Consider the following 19419-nt stretch of genomic DNA (forward strand, 5'->3'; position numbering starts at 1 on the left):
AATTGCTTGTGAATCAAAAGTTTTTAATAAAAAAGAATCGAAGCTTCTGGATGAGCCTCCCCGGGCAGCAGCTGCCCGAGTCCCCTGTTTTGGCCGCCCACTCTCCAGTATGCATCAGTGCACCTGAAACGCTCTAGAAATGGAAAACCCAGCTCACGGCTTGTCACATCAACACCACCGGCCAGCACAGCGGAACCACACAGTTGCTTCATTTCTGCAGAGGCATGGAGGCTTAGCTCAAATGCTACCTCCTCTGGGGAGCCCTCCCTGAACCCACATTCCCTCCCTTTCAGCACTGGCCCACTGCAGGGGGCCTGCTTCTAGGAGTTAAATCACAGTGATGATCAGGGAGCTACCTGAGGGCCAGGGCCAGGTTTTAGAGATATGCTTCCCCCCTCCCCTGCCCCATCCAGTGCCTAGCAGAGTGCCTGCTGTGTGAACTGTGGACTTTTCATGGAGTGTCACATTCTAGCAAGCAATACCTATTCCTTTGACTTAAAAAGTTAGTCCTGAGGCCGGCACTGTGGCTCAGTGGGTTAAGTCACTGCTTAGGGTTCTGGCATGGCATATAAGAGTGCCGGTTCCACTCTGCTTCTGATCCAGCTTCAGGATAAGGTTCCTGGCTCCCAGCTTCAGCCTAGCCCAGACCTGGCTGTTGCAGCCATATGGGGAGTAAGCCAGCAGATGAGAGACCTCTCTCTTTCTCTCTCTGTGTCCCTCTGCCTTCCAAATGAATACATCTTAAAAAAAAAAAAAAAAAAAAAAACTATGCACCAAAGATTCCTTTCCAAAATTCAAGTGTCACTGGAAGGGATGACTGTCGCTAACAGTGTGGTTGGAGCTGAGTCCTGCAAAACCAGGGCACAGGTTGGTTCTTGAGGGTTGACTTTGAGCAAGGAAGGGAGGCGAGCACTCCAAGGTCCCCGATGGCACAGAGGTGCAGGAACCAGAGAAAGGCAGTTGTGGCTGGAAGAGCCCAGGTCTGAAACTTGGCCTCTGTGCCGCCAGTGGCCCTTTTCTCTTAAGGAGTGTGGGTAAAACATTAAGATACGTTCCGCGCCGGCGCCATAGCTCACTAGGCTAATCCTCTGCCTGCAGCGCCGGCACCCCGGGTTCTAGTCCCAGTTGGGGCACTGGATTCTGTCCCGGTTGCTCTTCTTCCAGTCCAGCTCTCTGCTGTGGCCCGGGAGTGCAGAGGAGGATGGCCCAAGTGGCCCCTGCACCCCATGGGAGACCAGGAGAAGCACCTGGCTTTTGCCTTCGGATCAGTGCGGTGCGCCGGCCGCACCACAGCGGCCATTGGGGGGTGAACCAACGGCAAAGGAAGACCTTTCTCTCTGTTTCTCTCTCTCACTGTCCACTCTGCCTGTCAAAAAAAAAAAAAAAAAAAAGACACGCTCCTCTAGCGAGCCAGGTATGAGGAGGACATCTCCAGGCACGGCACAGGCCTCGGTCAGCACTTGTTGAACAGCTATTTTAGGAATGCTGCCGGCCACACACCTCTTCCTACATGACTCACAGGCAAGAGAGCACAGTGGGAGACCGGGCGCGGACAGTGGGTAACGGGTGGGTGCTAACGCCTCTGCTCTCCCGCCACCCTCACTGACAGAACCCAGAGCAGGGACCCACAACCACTCATCCTGCACTGGATTTGCAAGTGCAGTCAAGCCTCCCTCTCTGTGGGAGGTTGATCCCATGACCAGCCCCAGGCGACTGAGCGGGGGCTGGGGGCCTGTGTGGGACGCACACAGGAGGCAGGGACCACGACTGACCGGCAACCCCCCGGCAACCCCCGGGGGTCTTGACCTGAGAAGGGTGGAGGGAAGCCCTTCCCGCCCAGGAAGACTGCCACACTCAAAGCCATGGGACAGAGACAGGCCCCTTGGGCGGGAAAAGGCCCACGTACAGAACCCAGAACCCGAGGCATGGCCGCCAGCCCCGTGTGTGTGGGGTGAGAGGTCTGGCAGTTTACCCCTGGCTGCCACGTTTGGTGCTTAAACTAGCTGCCGCCTACGCATCTTCGAAAAGGAAGAGAAGAGCAGTTAGAGCGCCCGAGAGAGGGAAAATCCCCACCTCGCCCGCTCGACAGGGCCAAGCGGCCGCCCGGGCCGCGGGGACAGTCCCCTGCAAAGGCCCTGGGGAGCGGCGTCGGGCAGCCGAGGGCTGAGGCCTCCTCTCTGTACTGAGGCCAGGCCGGGCCCCTGCGCCGGAGCCCCAGGCCCACCCTCCAATGATGGCGGGAGTGGGGGGGCAGGAGGGGTGGGCCTACCGATGGTGGGGGAGCAGGAGGAGCACTTTGGGAGAAGCGAAGCAGAAAGAATCTTCGTGACAATGGCAATTGAAGAAACACTAGACAGCCAGCTTGCTGGGACGCTGCTGAGGCCCAGGGAGCAAAGCAACAGAGCGGTCATGTGGAAAACGCCCTTTCTCCCTGGCCGGGCCCTTCCCAGGCGAAGGTGAACCCCATGTGTCTCCCCACAGGACCCCCACAGGCTGGGCGCTGGGCCTGATGCTGAGGGCAGGTTGTGTCCGCTGAGCTCCGGGGTCCCATGGGGCGGGGCTGCCTGGAGACTTTCCCGCCAGGAAGGACTCCGGGGAGTTGGACTTGTAAGAACATCCTTCGAGCCAGGGGTGCGCCTGGCCAGCCCCGCTGGCGAGTGGCTGCGAGGGAGGCAGGCCTGGAGTCCTCCTCACATCTGCCCGGGTTCCTGTGTGCACCTGGGGGCAGCATCAGTGCTTGCAGGCACTAAGAAGTGCTTTTGCCTGGCCTGGGCCTCGGTAGCTGGCAGCTGTGCCCCTGCAGGCTGCCCTGAGTGGACAGCAGATACGAACTCAGGCTCTGGGGAACTTGGACCTCGTCAGAGCACAGCCAGGATCGCCCTGGGACAGGTCTGCAGGGTGGGGAGCGGAGATCTGAGGTGGGGCACTGCACGAGCCCTGCCTGGGGCTGGTTTGCTTATTTGTCTTCCTGGAGGCAGTACGGCTTCTGGTACTGTTTTCTACAGTGAGTGGGGTGTGATGCCCAATCCCATCTACAGAAATGCCGGCCTTGACCTCTTGGGAGAAGCCTTAGGTAAGGTGGCTGCACTAGACCTGCAGCATGGGGGAATGTTCCAGGCATTAGCTTAGCATCACGGGAGTGGGGAAGGTTTGCTCCAAGCCCACCATGGTTCCGCTGCCTTGCTCCAGGCATAGCATGCCAGCCAAAGCACCGACAATGGTAGCTCTCATGTCCTGGCCTTGGAGGGCAGCACTGACGGGGCACACCCTCCCTCGAGCACCTTGTTCACTTTTCTGCTTACCCTAGGGAGGTAGGGAGGCCCGCAGGTGATGGCCTCAGGAGGCCTTAGTCTCAAGGAGGACCCTGCTGGAGTCACAGTCTTCCACCCCAATTGCAATCAGCTGTGGCCAGATGTGTAGGAAACCCCCAGATTTGCAGGAACAAAGCGAGCTGAGAAAACAATGGTCCACATGCAGACTGACACCAAGCGGCTCACGTTCATGCCAACGTCCACCCTGAAAAGAGGGTGTAATTTTTAATAGGAGACCATCGTGGTGGGAGTAGAGACAGGAGAGCCTGGACCAGCGTCTCAGGCACGGTGGAACTGCTTGGTTGAGAACACACGCTGACCAAAGGCTCCGGTGCACCTGTGCAGTCGTGTCTTATGCTTATCACCTGAGCTGAATTTTTAATGACACTTCTTTCCTTCTTAAAAAAGTCCATGTTTGAAAGATAAACTCTCTGGTCACCATATTCCAGAGGAGAGAGGGAATTAGGGCCGAGAACAAACCCAGAAAGAATGTGGAGCATCCAGGGTTCCTGAGCTCCCTTGACAGAGCCTGAAGAGGAGACAGGTGGGAAAGGCCAGGTGGGTTCATCCCGAAGCACAATTAGAACCACAGGTTGTCGGAGAGGGCATTGGTCCAGTGGTTAAGAGGATGCTTGGGGCACCCGCATCCTATATGGAGAGCTTGGGTTCAAGCCCCATGCTCTGCTTCGACTTCCAACTTCCTGCTAATGTGCATCCCAGGAAGCAGCAGGTGCTGGCTCAAGTGGCTGGGCTCCTGCCGCCCGTGTGGGAAACTCAAATTGATTTCTAGACTCCCTGCTTCAGCCTGGTTCAACCCCAGATGTTGTGAGCATTTGGAGAGTGAACTAGCACATAGACGATCTCCTCCACCCCACCCCACCCCTCCTCTGCGTTTCAAATAAAAATAAACTAGAAAAATAATCACACGTGGCCAGTTATGTCTCGTCGCACACCTGCAGGTGTGGACACCGGAAGGGTCTTCGAGCTCACCTAATTTACCTTCTCTGTTACCAGGAGGAGACACGAGACTGAGAGAAAGAAGCCGCCCGCCCAGGGCCACACTCTGGGTCTCAGCAGGGTGAGGCCCGGAGCCCATTCCCCAGGGACCAAGTTCAGGTGCCTGTTTCAGGACAGGAGAGGGACGACCCTGAGAGGTTGCGACACCGTGGTCTTGCCTCCAGCCCTGAGGGGTGGTGAGGACTGGGAAGGGGGAGTGCCGGGAGGACAGAGTCCTGGGGTGTGGACTGAGCCCTGAGTTACCGTGAGCCAAAGGCAAGGGGCTCTGCAGGGGAGTGCCCCCGAGGCACTGCAATCACTGGCAAGCAGAACCAGGAACAAGGGGAGAAACAGGTCAGCTCAGAGATGAGAACTGAATGGACATGAATGGAATCAAACTATCGTCTGTGGTTCCCAGCGGTGGTGAATTCTGGCCGCCACAGGCCACCTGGAATTGCAGCTGTCTTACTTCTCGGGCCTCTTCCTGGCTCCTTTACAGGGTTGCCGGGATGGGAAAAGCAGGTCGGGAATGGCCTTGTGCTCTGCTTGGCACTTGGGGAAACTGAGTCGCAGAGGAGCCAGCTCTCCCCCGTCTCACAGTGCCCTCGGCCACGGGACAGGGTCCCCAAGCCAGCCGCAAGTGAACATCTGCAGGTCGTGTCTCAGTCTCACCTCCCGGGCGTGTGCTCCGGGGCGGTAGATTCTCCAGTAAGTCCGCTCATTGGAGTGGATGCCCCAGGAAGAAACCCAGCCGGAGGAAGTGGAGACCTGTTCAGGTCCTGCTCTCCGTGATGGTGCTACTCACTGCTCTTCCCTTTCGCCTACTCTTCCATCGCCAAGGTCTCAGCGATGTCCGTTTCTCCAAGTGTGTCTGACCTTGGCTTAACCATGTGTTCCTGTCCCGTGTCTTCCGGGCGGTTTGTGCATACAGCACTCGCATGGATTACCATGACACGTTAGCCCTCAGGTCTTGGCAGCCTTTGGCAATGTCAGGACACAGTAACATGCGTGCAAAATGTAATTCTAAAAAAATCATAATGGGCCCTGATCTTTGGCTTTTGCCTCCAATAAGTGCTCACGAGGTTGAGTTAAATATTTAAATCGATTGCACCAGAGCAAACACAATCAACAGTAGGTCGGCACTCATCAAAACGCTGTACTGTCACTCTTAATATATCCTCTCCCATAACACCTATGACAATCCTGCACCCTGTTGTCACACCCACATGGTGCCCTCCCATATGTGACATTAAAAAAAAAAAAAAAGAAAAAAACCTCAATCGTCTGAAAAAAAAAATCCTAACATAGTTTCAGTGTCTGCACCCTCAGCACGTTTTTTGCTCAGTGAAACTTTTTTGACGGTGCCTGCCCAGATATCTGCAGATACTGAGAAAGCACCCACAGACACGGCCCTCAGCTGCTGTCTCACACGTTCTGCAGAAACCAACAGGGGAGACACAGAAGGCTGAATGTCACGGAAGGGCAGCCGCATTCCAGGACGCCCCAAGCCATCTCAGTCTTCCTGCCCTAGCCACAGGCTGTGCGTTCCTCACTGAATGCAATAGAGAAGGCAGCTGGGGACAGTCTGAGAGTCCGCAGGCAGGTGAGACTGTGAGAAGGAACCTCTGGGTAACATCTCTTTCCATCCACCCACTCTAGATGTGAACAAACTCAGAGAGGAGCTGCGGTCCCAAGCTGGGTAACCACAAGGACGCCTAGAAGCTGGCCTGGGGTTACGGTCTCCTGAGCTGGCCTCCCTGTCCCCAACACCCCCCTCGAGATGCCCACGTAACCCCTAGCTGGAGCTCACCAGGAGCGCCAGGCAGGCCGCAGGGGAACATAGGGGAGAGACAGACAGAAGAGGAAGGAAAGAGAGAAGCAGCCGACGGTGGGAGAAAATGCTGGGCAGGATATAAGAGCATGCCCAGGTCCTCCTTGAACAGAGCGTGAGGTTCAAGGGCCCTGAGAGCTGCGTCAAGGTCACAAAAGCCAGCCTGACCTTGGGAGGCCCCGTCCTTGGGGAATGGACCTCAGGGCAGCCAGCGGAGAGCTTCGTGTGGAAAACCTCAGAAGACCAGGACAAGCCCATGAGCTTGAGCCTCTGCCACTGCCCCCAGGACGCTGATGAATCAGGTCTCCCACACAACCCACCCCTCAGGGCCAGCAACACTTTTTTTTTATTATTATAAAATTAACATCACTGAAAGTTTAAAAAAAAAAACAGACAGACCAAAAATATCACACCTTAGGCAAATGAGTCGAAAATCCCTTAGAGTGACGCCCTATTTTTTTCCACCCATTTCTAAAGTCGGAGGACACCTGGTAAAGAAACCAGAGTTTAGGTGAAGAAATGCAATTCCTGGTGCATGCGGCTTCCTGATGGTGCAGAACCGAAATGACGTCACGGAAATGCCTACGTCTGAGGTCAGCCCGCACAGTTCACAGGTGAAAACAGGAGTGTCGGTCGTCAGTGGAAAAGCGTGTGTGTGTGTGTGTGTGTGTTATACGTTTGCAGCTTACTGCTTTCTGCCTCCAAGACACGGTGTTAGTTAAATTCACAAGGCTTCTTGCCAGGTTTTCCCACACCTCTGGCTCATCTGCAGGTGTAGCCCCAATCAAGGTTACCCCACGCCTCTGCTCATGTCACTCACAGGGACAGAAAAGAATTCTTACTGAAAAGGAAGTAAGTTTCTCTTCCACTCCAGGGCGAGGAAACTGTGACATAAGAAGCGCGTCCCAGCGGTTAAGACGAACAGTCTAATTGTGTAGCCGTCCCTATGGTGACAGAAGGAGGATGTAGAATCCTTTGTCTTAATTAAAAATAGAGTGGGAGACATGGAATTTGGCCAAGCCTCATAAATCTACTAACAGAATCAAGACTGTCAGAGAAGTTTAAATAGAACCAGGGGAGCTCTCAGGAGGATTACGCGGAGTCTTTGCTGTAGTTGTCACCCACTCTCCTGTCACTCCACTGCAGCCCTCGGACGTGGCTCTGCTCATTAACCAGCAACCCCCTACCTGCCGGTGACAGGTGCATCCCCACGGAGCACAAAATTCAGAGATGATAAATCTACTCCCGCTCGTAAAAACGGAGCTCTCCTTAGGGCAACGGGAACACTACCGGCTTTAAGAAAATCAGTCCTTGAGCTGGTCACCTACCTTTGTTAGCACAGCCCGGTCCTCTGCGTCAGGACAGCGTGTCACTGCCAGGGAAAACTGCTCCAGTGTCACTGCGGGGCAGAAACAGAGGGGGCAAGACCCCCGCTCAGACTCCAGGCGCTGCTGGTCTGGAGGGGACGCGGCGGCTACCACAGACGGAAACAGCACGCTGTCCATCCTTCCTTGGTGACACTGTAGGACGCCCTGTTGGTCCTTCCTAGGTAGGTTGGGACCCCCACACAGCAACGTCTCCACCTGGTCAGCTGGGCTGATTACATCAGAGCACAAGGCCGTTACCAAGGTCAAACGCCACCCTAACCCCCCGGGGGCCATCCTGTCCCCGGAAGACCACACTCTTTCCACATTTCTACCACCTGCCTAGGTGCGTTTGGCTACATTTTCTATCTCAACCTTTCATCATGTCTGTGGCTTTAACTCTTCTCTATGTTGGCTCAAAGCCTCCCAAATATATGTCTGTCTGTCTGTCCATAGATCTAGATAGATGGATAGACAGACAGACATATAGATCTAGATTAGATATTTCAAGCCATATTTCTCCAATCAACTTTCTTCAGCAGACTGATGGAAGGAAACCCAAGGAGGTTTACAAAAATCATGTTTTAACAATCCACTTAAAACTGATCATGCAAACTCCGGGAATGTCAATCTAGACCACTGACATAAATGCCGTTCCCTTTCTCTAGATCCTCAACAAAGCTCTCATCAAAGGCCCACTTGTCCGGGGGCTGTTTTCATTTCCATCCAAATAAGCATCAGACTACAGATCTTCTGCCCTGAACAACTTTGACTTTTCGTTTCACTCTTGACAATGCTTCCACCCTCAGATTTAAACCCGCTTCTTCTGAAAGAAACTAGAGCTTTTCATAACTAACCCACCCTGAGTAGCCTCTTGTTGCTAGCCCGAAAGCCGCGTCTGCTCCACCCGTCGTCACCGCTCACTGCCATTCTGCTGGGAGCAGTCCCCACTCTCGCCTGTCAGTACCGCATGGCTCAGTCTTCACTTGGACACATTCTGCCATACAAAAGCAGTCACCTGCCCCAAGCTCCATCCCAACCTGCACAGACCCTACCGGGGCAGGCAGAGCTACGTGAGGCCTCACGAGTGACGGGCAGCCTGATTCTACTGTTTTGACCCCAACAAATGCTGAATGTTCGCAGAGAATTCTATCAGCAATAACAAACTGTCACCAGGAGAGCACCATCGGGCTAATTTCTGTAGTTTCACTATTACCTGTAAACAGCTCGTGGTAAGACATTTGCATTACGGTAAATGACTCGGTGCCATGGTGGCTGCTGTTCGTTCCTGTCTTGGACTGAGTGTTTCTTCCGAGTCTAAGGTTTGGCTCTTGTCCACTCAAAATGCGCCCAGCATCAACAGAAGGGTCAGTGTTGCCAGCTTCATGTGTTCGCCCCAATGTGCCTGTCCATTCAGTCTCCACCTGGCTAATGCTAGCATTAATTAATCACAAAGTCCTAATCCACTTAAGTTGCCATCACAGAATGCCACATACTGATGACTTATAAAGAACAGACATGGGGATGTCGTATAGGTCCGGAAGCTGGGAAGTCCGAGGTGGGGCTGCCAGCATTTGGTCTGGCAAAGGTCAAGGTGGAAGGCAGAAGCACAGCTGAGAGCTACATGAAGCTTCTTTCATAGAGACCTCACTTCTGTCCACAAGGGAGCGGCCCTCGTGGCCTACACGCTTCTTTAAAAAAAAAAAACCTCTACCGACACAGGTGCTAGGCTTTCTTTAGAGAGGGCTTTTCAGGTGGGTGTTTCCTTGGTAAAGGTGTCAGCTCCCAGAAATCAACTTGCTTCCTGCTTGCTTCTCTCTGGGGGCCACTCGGTTCTCGCCCTTGGCGCTCTCCTCTCGGCAGCGGCCACCCCACATTCCTGCTGGCACAGAGCTATCTGGACTTTCTGCTGCTTCCCCCAAAACTGTAGGAAAATAAACCTGCTTTCTTTGTAAAGTTCTCCCTTGCTGACATCTCGCTGGCTCAGGAGCTGTGGGTCCCAGATCGCCTGGCTGGCCTCTCCTTTGAGGGTGGGACCCCTCTGTGTACCCCCCTCATCAGTGACTCCTATCTCCAGTGATCCTGCAGCACAACGTGGGCACCCCAACCCCCATCCCCTCCTCTCCCAGTGTGTGACAGCAGCTCCCTGGGCTCCCTGTGCAGAACTGTCTGCCACTCCAGGCCTCCAGTGTTCCTCACCCACCCCTTGGTCACCACATAACTGGGGGATGTGGAGAGGGAGAGAGAGAGAGAGGACAGAGAGAGCACGCTTCATTTTGCATGAAGAACTCACCCTGGTCTTGTTTTCAGAATCAGCATGGAGGATAAATAGGGACCTTGAACTTCTGGCCAAGTCATAGTCACCATGAAGGCCCCTGTGCACTGAGGGGTACTAGGGGGTGTGGAGTGGATGCTTGGGGACTTCCAGGCGTGGATGAGGGCCATGGCTCACTGCCCTGTCCCCAGCCTGCTCTGTTCCAGGGAGTGGCAGAGCACTGTACGTGTGGCCCTCCCCTCTCGTCCTCAGGTCTTGAAGCCCACAGGAATAAGCGGGATTCTTTTCCGGCACATAAGTCCTTGGTCTATGACTGAGTCTCAATGCATGTCCTTCCCCCAGTCCTGGAGTCTCAGCACTTCTCGAGGGCAAAGCCTCTATTGGTCTCATCACCACCACCTCCGTGCGGGTCTGCCCTCAGCCTCGCTGCTCACGCCCACGGGTTTTGCTCACCCCTGCCCTGGGTCTCCTCCCCGAGAGTACCAGGTGCCCTGAGGCCAGGAGAATTTCCCCTGGGGAGCCGGTGTGTGTGTGTGTGTGTGTGTGTGAAGGTCACTCCAGAGCTTTGCCCCTTCCTGGGTGTGCCCCCAGCCCAGCCCAGCAGAGGCCAAGCCCATGAACGTGGCATCAGCACACCCCACACCCACCGTGGCCGCTCTTCCAGGCGCATTCTTTTAAGATAGTCTCCTGGCCTCTCCCCTGCTCTCCCCTCTGACACCGCAGGCCAGGTGCCGTTCCCAAGACAAGCCCTTCACTCTGTCACCTCTGCCTTCGAGCACACTGTGGCCAACTTTGGGGTCCCAGTGATACTTCTAGACCCAGGACCTTAGGGGCCGGTGCTGGGGCGTAGCGAGTAAAGCCGCCGCCTGCAGTGCCAGCATCCCATATGGGCTCCGGTTCGAGTCCCAGCTGTTCTACTTCCAATCCAGCTCTCTGCTGTAGCCTGGGAAAGCAGTAGAAGATGGCCCACGTGGGAGACCCAGAAGAAGCTCCTGGCTCCTGGCTTCGGATCAGCGCAGCTCTGGCCATTGCAGCCATCTGGGGGAGTGAGCCAGCAGATGGAAGACCTCTCTCTCTCTCTCTTTCTCTAGCTCTCACTCTGCCTCTGCCTCTCTGTAACTCTGCCTTTCAAGTAAATAAATAAATCCTTTAAAAAAAAGAGAGACCCAGGACACTGGGGCTCTTCTGCAGCCGTCTGGGGGTGGTGCGACAGGTGCCAGCACCCTGCACTCTCACGGGCTTGTCATGTTCCACATTTGGGAGGAACCCATGTCCACATCTTAGCCCCTCCATCAGAGTAGAAAGGGTCACGTGGCCCTGAAGCTCTGAGCCCAGAGTCTTGTGAGAGGCGGCATTGAACATGTTGTAAGCAAACAGACAAGTATGTTTCCCCTGCTCCTTCGAAATCTCTGAGGAGAGAGAGTGATGATTAGAGGCTTCTCCTCCTGGCAAAATGCCAGCTTGGCCAGTCTCCCAGATGGGAACAGTATCGGGGTCTCCCTGACGTCCTGGAAGCCTTGACCCTGGTCGGAGCCATGACAGCTCAGTGTGGCTAACTGCCTGCCAAGTCCTAGCTGCGGGCAGATCCCAAAGTGGGGGTATGGGGGCTTACGGAGGGGCTCAACCCAGTGTGCAGCATTCTGAACCTGGGGAGAGAAGCAGCTTCCTCTGTGTCAGAGGGGCGCTGCACACCCCAGACACTCGTGCCTCTCCTTAAGGGTCTTGCTCTCAGAGCTGATTGCTAAGAGGAGCCACCTGTGGGCTTTCATGGAGGCACAAAGCCACCTGTCCCCTAACAGAGTCCTCTCAGCCTAGCACAGCCAACCTAGTTCCCTCTCTGAAACCCACAGACCCCCCCCCCCCTCCCAACAAGCAGGGAGGCTGCCAGCCCTCAGGTGAACAGGGCATCACTCACTCATTTGTCATGGCCCCAGCTCCCTGGGGCCTCTGTCACCACATCTTCTCCCCAGGGTCATCACCACCAGCCAGAGAGAGCCTTGCCCATGGGACTGCCTCGACCCCCTGCAGATCCCTCTGGAAAGATGACTGGGGAGTGACACTGAAATGGAACTCAGCCACCACCAGCATGTCCCCCGGAGCACTAGGAGAGAGCCCAGAGTGGTAGCACTTGAATCAGGGAGACACTGTCAGCTATGGGCAGTGGCCTGGTTCATGGCCTTGACCTTGATTTTCTACTTCGCACTTGGATTTCCCACCTCTCCGCTTAACTCTGCTGTGCTGCACTTGGCCGTCTCGAGCCCTGTGGGCTTCTCAGCTACACCCACAACACGTTGTCTGCCTGCTGCACAAGGCCCAGCCACATTTGGTTCTCTCCTGTGGCTTCACCCTTTCCTCACTTTTGGCTTTTCTAGTGCACTCATGCTTCCACTCCGGTCACTCTCGAGGCCTCGCAGGTGCACCCCACGCCTCCTTCCTGCTCCTCCTTCTGCTGGTTGTGCAAGCAGAGCCGTCTTCCTGTCCCTCAAATGGCAAGGCCTTTGAATGCATCTTGCCCAGCCTGGAACTCCGTGGGGAACCACCTGCACCAGGCGCTCCCACAACCACCTATGCCCCTCTCGTGCTCTCCTGTTGCTGTGGCCTAGCACGGTTCTCTTCCCAGCTCTAACCGGGGCCCCTCTCCTCCTGGATCTTTCATCCCCACAGCTTTGCCCGGTCCCTGGCACATGGTAAGCCTTTAGCAAATGCAGGTTGGATGTGGATGGTGAATGTGGGAGGGAAGAAAGGGGTGCCATGTGGGAACCTTCCCAAGGCCCATGCAGTAGAAGCTGGATTCGGGTTGGTGAGGGTTAGGGGGAGATAGTAGTTGAAAAGCTCCCTCTTGGTGCAGCAGCTGGCACTGAGGAGACACATGGCAGGTCTCCACTTCCCCAGGACACCTCGGCTGCATAGTCTGAGTCAACACCCTGGCTCCCGTCCCCAGGACCAGCGGGGTTTGCATGCCTCTTGCAGGAGGAGAGAACAGAGTGAACCGTGGTCAGTGGCTCACAGCCGCCTCCGGTCCTGTGCAGCTGAGACTTTGGGCACCTCTGCTGCTTAGGACAGACTGTGGGTGTCTGCTTAAAGTGGCCCTTCATCGCAGTTATCAGAAAACCTCAACTGCATGCCCACAGCCTGGAATGGTGTGCATGAAATTGATCTCAAACTGCTCAGGACTGCGAAACAACAAAATATGCACACAGGGAGCACCCTAATAGTCATTGCACCCAGAAATTGTTCTACAGGCCCAGAAACAGCTATTTGGGACTTTTTCAAAAGCTGTTGTTCTGTCCTGATGTGTCTTCTCAACTGCCTTACTTCTCTGGTTCCTGCACTCAGAAGCTCTGGTTTATGGTAAGACGGGGTGAGAAGTCACATCGGCTACAAATGTTTTTTGGAGCAGGCTTGGACACAAAATCTCTTTATCTGTAATTATAAAAACCTATGGGAATTTCTCTATTTTCCATGCTGCCATTTAAGAGAGAGTATCTCAGTGATTTTCCAGGGTCAAAATATAATAAAAATTCAAGAGACAGCCTCCCCAGTGTCCACTGATATGCAGTAACCCCCCTCCCCAGCTGAGGGGTTCTTGGTGTCAGTGCATGGAGGTGAGGTCCGGGAGAAAGCCTGACCACCAGCCAATCCTGGAGTTATTTTCCCTAATGTTCTGTGCCACTGGATGCAGATTCCAAAACTCATTAAATGATTCTATCCAAGGACAACTGCTTCTCTTTTCAGTTCTCACGTTTCTGTGTAAAAGCCATCGTTTTCAAGTTAGTGGACCATTGTGTTTTCTCTGCAAATAAAATCTCCCAAGTCATAAGCGAGAGAGAGGTAAATTCATGGACAGAAGACACAGCATTATTTTTCCTGCGGGCCTTTGGGATCTATGATGGGTTAAAAATGATGTTTTTATCTCTGGTGATTTATCAAGCTTGAGATTTCACAAAAGACAAACAGATGCTCTGAAGAAAGAATACATCATCTTAATGCTTCATGTGGACACTTCTGTTATCTAAAAAGCCCAGCTCTTCAAGAGCTGCCCTCCAGAACCCAATAGTGCCCATGATTTACACCTTGGATTTTTGTTTTTAAGACACGCTGAAGTGAGAACACGCCAGAAGGCACCTTTAAAGAAAACGGTCCCATTTGAAACATACAGATTATTTATAGACAAAAAACTCAAAGAGCTGAAAGAAAATCTGGTTGTCAACAGACGGTTGCATTTTCTGTTTTTTTTTTTTTCCTTGTAGTTCATTTTGGTTTTTGTGTGGGTGGCTCATGTGAACTCAAAGGTTATTTGCTAAATGTTTTGTGAGATTAGAACATGCTGTCCTTTAAAACCTAAATTTAAATGTATGTTTATTGCAAATATGTTTAATGTTACAGTACATGGTATAGAATGATTTTTTTAAGTATGCGATTGTACCTAGGTTGTTAGGATAAGACAATAGTTTCTATGCTTCTGTTTTGGTTCTTAGCGTAGAAGGTCATATTCCTAACCCTCTTGTGTAATGGAAAACTCACCCTATGAAGTCACTTGGGACAAACTGACTTTGTTTTTTTTTTACTCTTTGTGTTACTCTCCCTCACCAGCGTGGTACAAATTTCGCCTTATTTTGAAACTCCTTAGGTGTCAGAAGATGCAAAGTCAGCTGAGACTGCGACCGGTTCTCTAGTACATCCTACAAGGTACGATTTTGCAGGTCTGCAACGGAAAACAAAGGCACAAAAACACATTTGACCAGTGGGGGGACTGCTTCTTCCTGCCCTTTGAGTGCTGCTGGCCACCAGATGCAGGTCCAGAGCACCATGAGCCTTGCTGTCTGCTGGGCCTGAATTTCCCCTCCTTCCCTTCCGGCTGTGTGACCTTAGTCAGCCTTCTTAACTGCTCCTGGCCTCAGTTTCTTCCAGCGCAAAGGCAGTAGTTCCTTCCTCTTTACTTTGGTGGGGATTAGAGTGACTTTGTCCATACCATGATGCACAGGGCTTACTGTGCTAGCTCCCTCACTATCAGAATAGTCCCCCCGCCAGTGGAAGCCTGACAACTCAGAGGGTACCCAGCCGTGCATCCGCCATGTTTGCTCCTGTACACTCATCCCTATGCTAATGCTGACCTTGCCAATTAGGCTCCGCAAGAGATCCACAATGATAATAAATAATGAGTAAAAGAGAATAATTCCAACAACATACCATAGTAAATGTTATTTAAAACCTATGAATTGCTTCTTTCTGAGACTCCAATTTAATATTTTTGGACCTCACTTGGCCATGGATAACTGAAACGTTGGGAACAAATTGGCAGATCAGGGGGACCACTGAGTATGGCTTTGTGCTTCTCCATGGCTGTTTGCTTCATTTAATCCTCATAGAAACCCAAGAGATAGAATAAAATGGGAAGCATCATTCAGAAGCAGACCCAGGGAGACTGCTGATCAGCAGTGAGTGCCAGCTTTAATACAGGAGAGTGTGTGTTGAACAGGCACAGAAAGACACCCTCCAAAAGTCCGAGATGGCTGGAACTGCTGATCTCCACTATTCATCCATAGGAGATGAAGCACGTACAGGCTGGGGAGTGCCCTGATGCCCAAAAAGCCCGTCTGAGCAAAGCTTTGGGGTTAGCCAGCGCCAGGGCTGAGCCCAGCCTGCAGCTTACCTCCATGGTGAGCCCAGGCAGAACTGAGTTCCTTGTCTCAGTTTTGTGAAGTTACAGCCTGGCTTCCCTGCGTAGATGGAGACGGCTGTGACGCTTACGGGTGGCCTCAGCAGGCCCAGCAGGGACATTCTGTCCCCCTCAGTCCTCCACAAGACACAGATCCCTCAGGAGATGGACTCTGCATTTTCCCTTCTTCTCCCTCTGCCCTGGGCAACAGAGGCATAAGTGGTCACCTCCTTTAAGGAGAGGTAGCAGAGGGTCTAAAGACAGTGCTCTCCAGGGACAGCTCCCTGTGCTGGGGGAGACGAGGGCTCCCAGGGGGCTCTGTCTTCCAGACATGGGAGTGTGAGGACCCTTAAGAACACAGCACTTGGGTCTTAGGATCCTGCTGATCCAGACTTCAAGTTCAAGTACATAGCTATGGGGAGATGGTGATGACTGACAGATGCCACCTGCCTGACATTAGACTCACTGCAACACTGCAGGTCAGGGATGCCTAGGAAAGTGGTGCAATGCTGGGTGGTTTGCATTCCTTTTTTGTTTGTTTGTTTATTCGTTTGTTTTTTAAGACTTATTTATTTGAAAGATAAAATAACAGGGAGAGGGAGAAACAGAGCGAGAAAGAGGTCTTCCATCTGCTGGTTTCACACCCCAAATGGCTGCAATAGCCAGAGCTGGGCCAATCAGAAGCCAGGATCCAGGAGCTTTGTCTGGGTCTCCCATGTGGGTGCAGGGGCCCAAGGATGTGGGCCATCTTCTGCTGCTTTCCCAGGCGCCTTAGCAGGAAGCTGAATTGGAAGTGGAGTGCTCAGGTTTGGGAAGTCCCATCACAAGCTGCAGCCTAACCCACTGAGCCACAATGCTGGCCCCAGTTTGCAATCTTAAACTAGCTCCTTTCTAGTATCTGTTTGTTGATGAGGCACAAAATTAAACCCAAGTTGGGTTTTAGCACAGTAGGCTAGGCCTCCACCTGTTAGGCCTCCATATGGGCCCTGGTTAGAGTCCCGGTTGCTCCTCTTCTGATCTAGCTCTCTGCTATGGTCTGGGAAAGCAGCAGAAGATGGCCCAAGTGCTTGGGCCCCTGCACCCACATGGGAGACCTGGAAGAAGCTCCTGGCTCCTGGCTTCAGAGCGGTCCAGCTCCAGCTGTTGTGGCTATTTGGGGAGTGAAACAGTGGGTGGAAGACCTCTCCCTCTGTCTCTCTGTCTCTCCTCTCTCTTTAACTCTACCTCTCAAATAAACGAATGAATCTTAAAAAATAAAATAAAGGTGGCAGACAGAATATCAGTAATTAAAAAAATTTAGCAAGACTGCATGCTCTGGTAAGTTTTCACAGAGTGTAATGATTCAAGTTCGGCCAAACAAGTTTTTTTTTTTTTTTTTTTTTTTAATAAAGAGCCATTCTTTAAGTCAGCATAAAGTACGCCCTGCTCCTCCACCATGCATCGCTAAACAATGGGGACACATGCTGGGAACTGCATTGTTGGCGACTCAGTCATTGTGTGAGCCCCGTGGAGTGGGCCTGCACAGACCCCCGGGGACAGGTCAGCCATTCCACGTGACCCCCTGATGCAATCGAGAGACGCCATGAACATGAGATGTGGGAGGCTGCTGCCGGCACAACACTGCAGACCGTCTCACGGTCAACTGACTTTTTTAACAAGTAGAAAGGGGGCACACTAACGTAACCATCGGAAGTGCAGTATAGTAAATCTATAAACCAGCAACATGGCTGTTCACTGTCACGATCAAGGATCACGTGATAACTGCCTGTGCTATGCAGTCGGCGAGTTCACAGCATCATCGCCCGACGTATGATGTCATCATTGCCCACCGTGATGTCATCAGGTAGTTACAATCTTACAAGACTGCTTGTTGGTGGAATGTCCCTATGCAGCACAGCTGTACTTAGAGCGGCTGTTTCCGAGCACCCCTCTCGGCTCCCACTCGGCCCTGCCTTCAGCACTCTCCACCAGGCACTACTGTGCAGGTGCAGGGGGAAGGCAGGTACTCACTTTCTTCTCCCCCTCCCCACCCCGCCCCACACTGCCACCTCCTGGATTTCTCAGCATTGAGCATCAGAGACCTGAAGTCCCAGGATTCTGGAAAATGTCTGCCTGGGGGTGGGGGGTGGGGGAGGGTGGGCATCTGGCCTGGCGGTTGAGACGCCTGTGAGGATACCTGTGTCCCGCATCAGAGTACCTGGGTTCAAGCCCCAGTTTTGCTTCCAATTTCAGCTTTCTACTCCTGGAAGATTTGAATTGAGTTCCTGGCTCCCAGCTTCAGCCTTGGTCCAGCCCCAGCCACTACAGGTATTGAGGAGTGAAATAGTAGGTGGGAGCTGTTTGTCTCTCCATCTCTCCCAAGTAAATAAACACATATATTTTAGAGAGCCATCCACCCAGCTGCCCTGGCCCTGTTGTACCTGAGAAATGAGGACCCTTTGTCCCCAGATGTGCCTTTTGACTGTAGTCCTGGGATTCAGCCGTGAGACTGGGGTAAGGAAAGCTAAGCTAGGCCATTCCTTCTCTTTCCCGGTGCTGGAGCCTCCAAGACACCGGGTCTTCCCAGACACGACGGGGAGGGTGTCTGGCCATCCTCAGCTCCCAACACCATTGCCTGCTTCCACCACCCACACAGGACGTGAGTGGGTGCTAGATGGACAGAGGTCGGGGGTGGGGTTTCCCTTCCCCTCTCAGAACACCTACACGGGGCCACACTGAGATCCCCCTAAAGCTCATCCCGCCAGCAGCCGGGAACCTGTGGGAAGAAGCACGCAGGGTTTCAGAGCCGACACGGTCTCTCTGCTGCTCTTTTTCTTTTCCCACCCTCCCATACCCAACCTCCAGCAATGGCAAAACAGCACGGCAGAAAACCGTTACTCAGAGAATGACAGGAGCCAACTTGTGACTGCTGGTTCCACTCCAGGACAGGCTCGCCCTTCAGCTGAGGGGAGCCACGGCCTCGGGTGACATCTAGAGTTGAGGGGAACGGGACATGGGAACCACAGGTACCCAGATGCACACAGGACTTCTGGCTAAAGCTGTAGCGTTTTTCTCTCCCTGAGTCTGCACATTGCAATGCACACTGGAGGAGGTGGTGCGTCTATTACCATAATCTCCTGGAAGATGAACGCCAAAGCTTGCACGATAGCAAGGTGAGAGCCGTGTGTATAAAGAATAACCCCATTAACAACTGGAAGGAAAATGCTGATCCCAGGAGGCATACTGAAACAAGCACTAATGGATAAAATGCAAAAATAATGCTTTAATAATGCATGTGATCCTGTTCTCATGAACAAAGAAAGTCCTGTTTCAAAACAAGTGTATCCTTGAGAGGAGTCTGAAATTAATCCTCAACAGGCAGAAATCCACACAATTATATATTCTAATTATAATTACAACTTGTTCTTCATGGAAACACTCTCAATTATTAGTCACTTTATTAAGAACCAGGAAAGAGACTTCCCGCTGCATAATGAGAGCTACTTGCCAACTTTGACAATGAGAGAAGCAGCAGACAGTTCTGCACTGAGCTGCACAAGGGTGGATGTAATTTAATAAAAGTGCTTAGTTTCTTCTTTTGAGTTTAGGAATCAGTCTGCCCCGAGGGGTTCAGACAGAACCATGTGTCAGAACTGCTATTTCTAGGGCAAGATAAAAATATGCATCACAGAAAAATATCAATTCATCATTGTAACGGTTACATCCCACTACAGAAACCACTAGAGACCGCTTCACATTTTTATTTCAAACATGGTTTTCCCCAGCCTTCAGGTGACACACAGACACGGACGCCAGAAGGCTTTCTCCATTTGTTCCTAATAAACGCGGCTGGATTTGCAGTTCATTTTCCCCTGTGTACTGCAGGCTGACCTTGCTTTGAAAGTCTCTGAAGGCCACATCTGGGCCTGGTCACTGAACACAGATGGGCTCCTTCCACGCCTGCTCCCGGCCCCTGGGGACCTCTGTGCGTGAAGGCAACAGCC

At 52.7% G+C, this 19419-nt stretch overlaps 1 protein-coding gene across 1 annotated transcript in view; it reads right to left on the reverse strand.

Moving 5' to 3' along the window:
- Positions 1 to 19419, reverse strand: part of ACOXL (acyl-CoA oxidase like) — a 347688-nt gene that overhangs the window by 53936 nt on the left and 274333 nt on the right. Inside the window, exon 16 of the mRNA XM_062208877.1 lies at positions 7467 to 7537. Coding sequence (XP_062064861.1) covers positions 7467 to 7537 — 71 coding nt within the window. The remainder of the gene's footprint in view (positions 1 to 7466; positions 7538 to 19419) is intronic.

The sequence above is a fragment of the Lepus europaeus genome, chromosome 13 (assembly GCF_033115175.1).
Source record: "Lepus europaeus isolate LE1 chromosome 13, mLepTim1.pri, whole genome shotgun sequence".
Classification (NCBI taxonomy): domain Eukaryota; kingdom Metazoa; phylum Chordata; class Mammalia; order Lagomorpha; family Leporidae; genus Lepus; species Lepus europaeus.